The following is a 9,619-nucleotide window of genomic DNA, read 5'->3' as shown; positions in this document are numbered from 1 at the left end:
AGGAAAAAAATATGTAGGGTATTTTAAAATTTTTATTTCCTCTTATATTAGGAATTTTTTCTAAAATATCATGTATTTTTTTTTCAAATTCTAAAATGACATCGTTTTAGAGTTGAGAAAATAATTTTGTTTCCTATTCAAAAAAAAGAAGTTAATCCCATAATTTATACTGAAAAAATAAGGTTTAATGTTTCTCATGTTATAGGAGATAAAATTATCTGCTACACATATATAAAATTATGTGGAACTCATATTTTCTTTTTCTCTTATTATCTTCAAATGGCCCATATGAACTCCATATACTTTTATATGTTTATAGGAGATGAAATTATCTTCTACAATATAAGAAACATCAAATCCAAAAAAATAAAGGTATTAACATTTTTCCTAGGAGATAAATTATTTTAAACAACTTAAAAATGACGTCATTTTTATAATATAGCGGCTTGATTTTTTTTTTTTGAATATTACAGGAATCGAACTTGTAACCTAATACACACTACACACACCCAATACCACTAGACTAATCCTAGTGGTGCACGGCTTGAAATCGCTTATGTGTAACATATAATTAATTTTACATATCATCACAGGTTTATTATTATTTTTATTTTATTTTTTTTCTTGAGAAAGGTGTGTTGTATGCTGCATTTAGCAGTTTGGTAGATACAACACTGCTGATAGAACGTTGTTAGAAGCTGACCGAACATTAAATCAGAAAGATATTATCAAATTGAATGTAGCCATTACGATACTCAGTGCTGCAAAATGTTCGCTAGTATTGTCTGTCACAACACAACAGTAAGATATTATCATATTGATAAAACCAAGACGTCGCTAATGTTCTTTATAAATTTCTTGGCATAATTTATTTAGTTACAATTTTTGTCCAAAATTCATGATCAACATAAGATTACGATAATAAGGTGAAGACGGTAGCTAATTGATTATCCACACTCTCACTGTAGTTTTGATTACTTTCACAATGTTTTAGATAAAATGCTATTTAATGGTCATCTCAGACAATTTTAATTATTTATTATTAAATTAACGGTTTTTTTTTTGTGTGTGTATATATATATATATAAATATATATATATATATATATATATATATATATATATGTTAAGGAATTCGTGCTTAAAGTTTTCTTTTGGTAACGTGTAAAATTGAAATACAGTCTTAGATTAGTTAGAGATTGTGTATTAAATTTTCGTGAAATATTTTTTTTTTTCTAATACACTGTTCTATGCAACATCCATCCAATTGTCCATGTTATTCTCCACCACTGAAATAGTACATATTAATTAAATATGTATAATTTATGAAACAAATAAGTTTATGTTTTTGCATAAAAGATTTAATATAAATAACATAACTGGTTTTCCGTTCCTGTTCACATGAAATTAAATAGCAATAAATATACTTTCCATTCCCTCTAAATACCCTGCCATTTATGCAATATGAAATCGATCTCCACCGCATAAATAGAATTCATTCAAAAAATTAAATGAAATGAATTTTCTATATACGCCAAACAATATATAATTAATCCAATCATTAAAACACATTACTTTAAATTAATTACAATTCTACCAAAAAAAGAGAGGGAGAATATACAAAAATAAGATACCTCTAATTAATTTCATTTAATTGGTTGATCAAATTGAATAGCATAAATGAACCTACCAATCCATTTCCTCCCTTGTCATAAAAAATCAAAGATAAAAGAAATTGACTATCTTTGAAACCAAAGAGAGAGAGATAGAGATAGAGTACTGGTGGTGAGTGAATGCATGCAATGGCTAATAGTAAGAGGGCAGTGTTGATAGGATGCAACTATGAAGGAACGAAGGCAGAGCTGAAAGGGTGCATCAATGATGTGTGGAGGATGCACAAATGTCTCATTAACAGATATGGTTTCTTAGAGGAAGACATCACTGTCCTCATTGATACTGACCATTCCTACACTCAACCCACTGGCAAGAACATTCGATCCGCCCTGTCTAAGCTGGTCGGCTCCGCCTTGCCCGGCGATGTCCTCTTTGTCCACTACAGCGGCCACGGCACCCGCCTCCCAGCCGAGACGGAGGAGGACGACAACACCGGCTATGATGAGTGCATCGTTCCTTCGGATATGAATCTCATCACAGGTAAGTTAACTCTTAAACGTCCGTTACTTCTTTCTCTTTTCTTTTTATTTTTTTTATTATCTCGATTGATTGATTACTTGATGATTTATTTGAGTCTGGTATATTTTTTTTATGTGAAAAATGTGTATAATTTTAAAGGATATAAAGTTATGTCATTTTAAGTGAGAAAAAGAGATAAATTATGGATAAGAAAATGGGTGAGAAAATTTTTAAAGATGTGAGTTCCACGTCTTTATGAGAGTAAAAGGATATAAAGTGTGTCATCTTTTTTCTTTTTTTATATTATGGATGAGTTCATCACTTACTTGAGTTGGATAAGATCATTTGGGTTCAAAACTCCCCTTATTATTATTATTATTATTATTATTTATTTTTTGGATACAATGCAAATTAAATATATAATCTAATATAAACTATCTAAACCTTTTATTATTAGACTAATTTTAGGCTTAAAAAATTATCTATGCTGGAACTAACTTTTACTAACATCATAAACCTTTCTCTTATTTTTTGTTAAATTATTCTCTCACCTAGTATAAAAAAATAATTTATTTATTAATAATTTGACAAAAATAAAATACATATCATATTAGGAAAAATATGTTTCATTTTTTTTTTTTTTTATAACAATATGTTTCATTTTAAAGGATGTAAAATTGTGTCATTTTAAGTGAGAGAAAAAGATAGACAAAGGGGGAAGAGATGACAAAAAAAATAAAGATGTCGGTCTCACCTCTTTGTAACAGTGAAATGATATAATAAGTTATGCCATTTAAAGTGTTTGAATGACAAACATTTTTCCCATCATATTATAAGTGGAAAATATCATATTATAAGTGAAAGATGCACCAAAAATTCAGTGCATCTAATCCGATGCACCAAAGATTTGTTCCTGATTGAAGTCTTAGGGAGCGTTTGGTTGGAGCTTTCTTAAAATATAGCCAGGCAACTGAAAGTGGGATTGTGTGCTATCCATTAGGGGTGTTCGCGGTCTGGATTGGATCGGTTTTGCAAGCAAAAATCATCCGATCCAATACCTTCGGTTTGATCATATAATCATCCATTCGGTTTTGATTTTTTTCAAATCCGATCCGATCCAATACAATTTTTTCGATTTGGATTGGATTGGATTTCGGTTTTTTGAAAATCCTAAAATTTATTTCATGATTATTGTGCAAATAACATCTTTTGTATATTGGCTTTGTAATTTTATTTTTTGAAATACAAAAGCACTAGTAAACTATAATATAATTTTTTTAATTTTGGCAATGAGATACGAAGCTCTACAAAGATAAAATTTTGTTGATAACATATGACTAGATTTTTTCTTGGGTTTAGTTAATGGGTCTTGGGTTTATAAATTTTTAGGCTATGATTAGGGAAATTACCCAAGTAGGTAGAGGAGAATTAATATATTGGATCAGTTTTCATCAACCCATCCAAAAATCGATCCAATCCAATTAAAATTTGCGGTTTTTAATCGGTTTTCAGTTTTTCGGTTTTCAGTTTATTCGGTTATTGGTTTTTCGGTGCGGTCACCGCGGTTTGAATCGGTTTGGATCGGTTGATAAACACCCATACTATCCATGTTTTTGGTACAAGATATCAAGTTTTTTTCCTAGCAAACCAATTTACCCAGCTATTGATGATTGTTTGCAAAATCAGATGAAATACACTATGCTCAAATCCCACTTCCAATGTGGTATTTGACGTTAGTCAGCTAAATGAAAAAAAGATGATGAAGGAGATGCCAAAATTACCCTCTTCTAACAGTATTTTCTTGCTCCAGCTTTAATGGCGAGTGCTGAGTGTTCTCAAAACAGCATTTGAATCTTCAATATTTGCATGTTTCACCAACTCCTCACAAACAATACCCATAACCCAAATATGATTTTCTGAAAATGCAATTGGAATTCTCATTACAAAGGAATCAACTTTTTGAGTTTTTGCAACCTCTGAACCTAACCAGATGGCTAAAGAGTTGTAATCTGTCATGGGGTTCTGTTTTTCAGTCTCATTGAATCAATATCTCAAATGGGTTTTCTGATTCTTGGACTACTGTGAATTTTCTTTTGTTATTTTTCTTCATCTTTTTTTGTTGTTGTTCTTTCACTTCTTTGTTGGTTTCTTGGTGTGTGAAAGTGTTAAGATGGGGAAAGAGATGATAGAAAACGTGAACGATGATGGAGAGCTTGATGAGCTTGAGATGTTGCTGAATGAGATCCCTTAGATGACCCATTAACCACCGACAACATATATGGGTTTGTACTGAAAAAAGTGAGAGTAAAGGGTAGGTGATTAAAAAAAATTTAAAAACAGGGATATTTTCGTAATTGTAACTTATTTCTCCATCTATATTTTACCTCAAGACAAACATAGACTTTATAAATCTTACCTAATTTGCCCGATAAATTTTTTTTTAACCAAACAACTTTTTTTACATTTTCCTACCAAACTCACTTCCTAACCATCTCCCTATCAATTACATTTCCCTAGTATTCAAAATATTTCTCCTCAACCAAACGCCCCTTATAGTATCAGCCTTTCGTATTTAGAGAAAAAACCCTTGCAAAAAAAAAAAATTAATCGTCTAGTCTTTAGAAAATTCAAGATGGACTCATTTTAATCTAAAGATTAATACGAGTCTTTTTTGAATTTGTGAGCGACCACGATTTCAACTAAATGAATCCACATTGAATTTCTTAAGAACCTCGAAACTAATATTCTTTTGCAAGGAACTAAAATGGGGATTATGTTTTTTGGTTAGAGATCAAAAAAAATTTACTCTTATATTTATTATTTATATTTGGGTTGGCGCAGTTAAAAGGGGTCGGCACACCAGGTTCGGTCGTCTACGTTAGCATTGACCTAAATTTGATTCTCTATGTAATCTCATGGTAAATCATAATTGAGCTTGGTGAACTTTCCAAAATCTTGAAGAGTGTCTCGTTCCTTAATTAAAATTTTTATTTATATAAAAAAAATGAAATGATCTCAAAACACGGAAACGTCAAATTATGTCGTATATTAGTTGGCTTATACATTTTCAAAATTCTATGCGTACTGTTTTACACTTAATTATACTACTCGCACGAGCTTATTTTCTGTGCTTTACCAAAAATTAAAAAATATGAAATATGGGTGGAAATAAATATAAAGGCAAGAATAATATAAAAGTGATACTTTTTATTATATTTAGTAAAAAGAGTACCGAATAATTCCGATCGGATATTTTAAAGGGCTTACAAACGTATATTTTAAACATTTTTCAATACTTGGGGACTTAAATCACAAGTGGCTATATATAACTATATAAGGAAAATATTTTTCGTTTTACCCTGACTGAAGTTTTTTTTTTTTTTTTTTTTAACATTTTTAAATCTCGAGATAAATAGTATTTTACTTAGGCTATATATTTGTTTTTATTGTAAAAAAATTTTGTGAGTCACACTTACTTAAAAGCAAGGGATACCATCAACTTCTTCTTTATCTTCTTTTTATGATGCGACTCATTTATCTGAGTATGGCAAAAAAAAAAAAAAAAAAAATCTGTGGCAAAAATAGAAATATTTTTCACTTTTACTGATTCAACTTTTTAGTCAGGTTTTGCGTTTTAACTTTTTATTTTATGGTCTGGATGTATTCATTTATTTGAAGTTAAATATTTGTTCTCTATTTTTGTCTTTGTTTGAAAAAATTCTTTTTAATAATTTTTCATGAAATCATTCTTTTATTTGATTTTTCCTAGTTTTTTCCCCCATTTATCTTTCTCTTTTGGAGATAACGACTACTCAGAATTTGATCTGGAAGCTATGCAGTAGAGAAAAAATCGATATATATTTGATATGCAAGCAAAAGATATTGAATCCCATGTATAAGGATTCTGTTGATTTTTTATTTAATGGTTACATAATCTGAAGATATAGTTTGTTATAAACTGAGTTCAAATTTTTTTTTTGGTGTCATTCTGCATTTTTTTAATCTTATAATAAGATTAAAAAAAAAAAGTGAGTTGAAAATCATCATGCCTTATGTTATATATCTATCAAAAATTAAAATATTTATACATTTTGTGATCTTATCTTATGACTGGGTATATTCCAAATTAGTAATATTTTTCTGCAATTGGCATGATTCTTTGGGAAGCAATGGTAACTGTTACTTTGTGTGTGTGTGTGTGAAAACAGATGATGACTTCAGGGAACTTGTAAGCAAGGTCCCTAAAGGTTGTAGGATCACAATTGTGTCAGATTCTTGCCACAGTGGTGGCTTGATTGAAGAAGCTAAGGAGCAAATAGGAGATAGCACAAAGGAAGAAGGCCAGAATTCAGGCTCTGGCTTTGGATTCAAAAACTTTCTCCATAGAACTGTTGAAGATGCCATTGAATCTTATGGTATCGATATTCCATCAGAATTGCACCACCATAGATACAAGAATGTTGTTGAAGAAAGACATGTTGAACTTCCTCATGGGGATTATGGCTACTTGAAGAATAGGTCATTGCCTCTTTCAACTCTTATTGATATACTAAAGCAGAAAACAGGGAAAGATGATATAGATGTTGGGAAAATAAGACCTTCACTTTATTATATCTTTGGGGAAGATGCTAGTCCTAAAGTGAAGAAGTTCATGAAGTTTATCTTGAACAAACTAGAACAACATGGAGGTGGAGAAAGTGGAGGACATGGTGGAATTTTGGGGCTGGTGGGTAACCTTGCCCAAGAGTTTCTCAAACAAAAGCTGAATGAGAGTGATGATGAGGGATACAAAAAACATGGCGTGGTGACACATGTGGGAAGTAAGCAAGAGGCATATGCTACATCAACTAAGCACAACCTTGTAGATTGTGGAATCTTGTTGAGTGGTTGCCAAACTGATCAAACTTCTGCTGATGCAAGTCCTTATGGAGATTCTGGGAATGCTTATGGGGCTTTTAGCAATGCCATTCAGGCTATAATTCAGGAGACTGATGGTTCAGTTACAAATAGGGAGCTTGTTCTGAAGGCTAGGAAGAAGCTTAAGAGACAGGGTTTTACTCAGAAACCAGGACTCTATTGCAGTGACCAAAATGTTGATGCTCCTTTTGTGTGTTGATTTGATAGTGGCAAAATGAAAATTATGTTGGTTTTGCAAGTGTTTTTTTCTGAGTTTGGGGAAATTAATATTGCAGAAATAAATATATACTTTGTTTATGATTTTAATAATGATGTGTGGCATTTAATACAAAAGTGTGTGGGCTAGATAGTTATAATGATTTCACAAAGCACGCACTCTAAAATATAGGAGTGATCTCTTTAATAGAAAAATTAAGGGTTTTATTTCTCATGTCACATAAGAGAGATTTTATCTCATACTCTCACTTCGATTTCTGTGTTCTATTTTTTTCTCTCTTTTTTTAAAACATAAAGTGAGTCCCACTATTTATTGTGAGAGTAAGAAAGAAGATTTATCTTATGTGACATAAGAAAAATAAAACCCAAAAACTAATTTAAGAAAAAAGAATGTGAAGTTTCTAATGTTGAAGTCTTCCACGGAACATAAGTCAACACATTTTTATTTGATGTTGTTATGTACCGACAGAATAGAGGTATCAATATGGATTGAACCTGATGGGTCAACCTGCCAACCTATCAAAATGGGGCTGGTTGAATTATATTTTTTAACCCACCAACTCACTTCAACCCGCCCCGATTAGTTGTGGGTCGAAATGGAGTGGTGGCGGGTCAGAGCGGGTTGGCCTGCGGGTCAACTTTTATTATTATTAGGTAGTATTTTATTTGTTACTAAATTTTTGTGATATAATTTATTTTTATTTTAGTACTCCCTTAGAAAAATAAAGAAGAAAAACTTTATTTATGACAAAGATTATCCATATATAGAGACAAAAATAAATTTCTAAAAAATATCTAACTGAATATTAGCTTATATTTAAGCTTAAGATTGAAAAAAAATTAAGGGGAGTGGGAAATAAAAATAAGAAATATTATAAAATTAATAAAATATAAGTTATTATTATTTTTTAATTATTTTTTGTTTTTAGACGAGTTGATCCGCCAACCCGCCTCAAAACGGGGTGGGTTGATATTTTCAACCCACTATCAAACGGCGGGTCAACCCGCCCCGCCCCGTTTTTGGCAGGTTGAAAGTGAGTCAGGGCGGGTCATCTCGTTTTGTCACCTCTAGGCAGAATGAGCTTCAAGATTGGACTCGCAATTCACTCCAAACTCACTCCTAAGTATAAAATTCGGGACATTGACCGTACTGCTCCCTTTTTTAATATAATATACCTGAATGTCACGGAGTCAATTTTTTTTTTTCAAACTGCCACGGCACCATAGTTGCTGGAGTAGTCAGCTACTATGGACGGGACACGTGTCACTTTCCCAACGGCTGGAAGGCCTGGTTGCACCAAAGTAACTGATTACCTCAGCGACTTTGAGTTGAATGAGTTGCGTGTCCAGCCACTGGGGATATGGCACGTGTCCAGTCCATAGTAGCTGACTACCTCAACGACTATGGTGCTGTGGCAGTCTGAAATTTTTTTTACTCTGTGACATTCAGGTATATTATATTAAAAAAGGAGACAGTATGATCAATGTCCCATGAAATTCTTTATAGAAGGGATAGGTTTCACCCGGCAGCTGAAACCATTTTATTGTGGTTATGCACACACGAGAGCATTTTTGATACACCCATGTAGCTATAACTTTCATTCAAAAATTGACACTTGGATTATAATTTCTTATTTTGATTGGCCCGTCGCATAGAATCAACGGTACCGCGGGGTAAATAAAATATTTCGGTGCACACACACCACCCTTAAACTATCTGTCTTCCCATTGTGCACAGTAATCTACGACGTAACTAGTTACTGTCTCCTCCATATACCGTCAATCCACATATCCAACCCTTGTCCTCAAGGACCAAATTGGTGTTAAAGTTTTATTGTAGAAAAAGAAGAAGAAGCAATATTCCCGTGCTTTGTGGACTGTTATGTCAAAATGCTACATGATTCCAGAATCAACTACACATTTCCCATAATTATCTCTTAATATTTCTTATTACAAAACTGAAACAACTTGTCATCTATAACGTCTGGCATGGGCCTAGGCCCACTCAACCAACACTACCAAATGGGCTTCAAGAAAGGAGAGTAACCAGACAACCCCAAGACACCAACTTTAGTTGGGCTATCTGATGAGGACTCATTGTCTTGTCTACAATTTTGTTCTCTTGTCAATCGTTTTCTATTAGGTTTACCGATGAGGCTCGAGAGGTAGGTTTTTGTCCTGAACTTCCAACTTCGTCTTCCTTGAGAAGTTTCAGAATGTTCTGCAATTTTTTTGCAAATCTTTATTTGGTGGTTGAAGCTCACATTGCGTCTACAATCAAGACGATAGGGAAAAAAATAATAATAATAAAGGTGGAAAATGGCTATGTGTGAACTAACTAAATTCAGGTTAAT

At 32.3% G+C, this 9,619-nt stretch overlaps 1 protein-coding gene across 1 annotated transcript; it reads left to right on the top strand.

Moving 5' to 3' along the window:
- The first annotated feature begins 1,801 nt into the window (after window positions 1–1,801).
- Window positions 1,802–7,248, top strand: LOC133294595 (metacaspase-5-like). Its single transcript, XM_061493298.1, has 2 exons — window positions 1,802–2,153; window positions 6,341–7,248. Exons 1-2 carry the CDS (start codon window positions 1,802–1,804, stop codon window positions 7,246–7,248), a joined length of 1,260 nt encoding a protein of 419 aa, XP_061349282.1.
- Window positions 7,249–9,619: the final 2,371 nt, after the last annotated feature.

This window comes from Gastrolobium bilobum, unplaced genomic scaffold, assembly GCF_033153095.1.
Source record: "Gastrolobium bilobum isolate Gb01-03AN ecotype WA unplaced genomic scaffold, APGP_CSIRO_Gbil_v1 utg16813, whole genome shotgun sequence".
Taxonomy (NCBI): domain Eukaryota; kingdom Viridiplantae; phylum Streptophyta; class Magnoliopsida; order Fabales; family Fabaceae; genus Gastrolobium; species Gastrolobium bilobum.
This window is presented reverse-complemented; position numbering and strand designations above follow the sequence as displayed.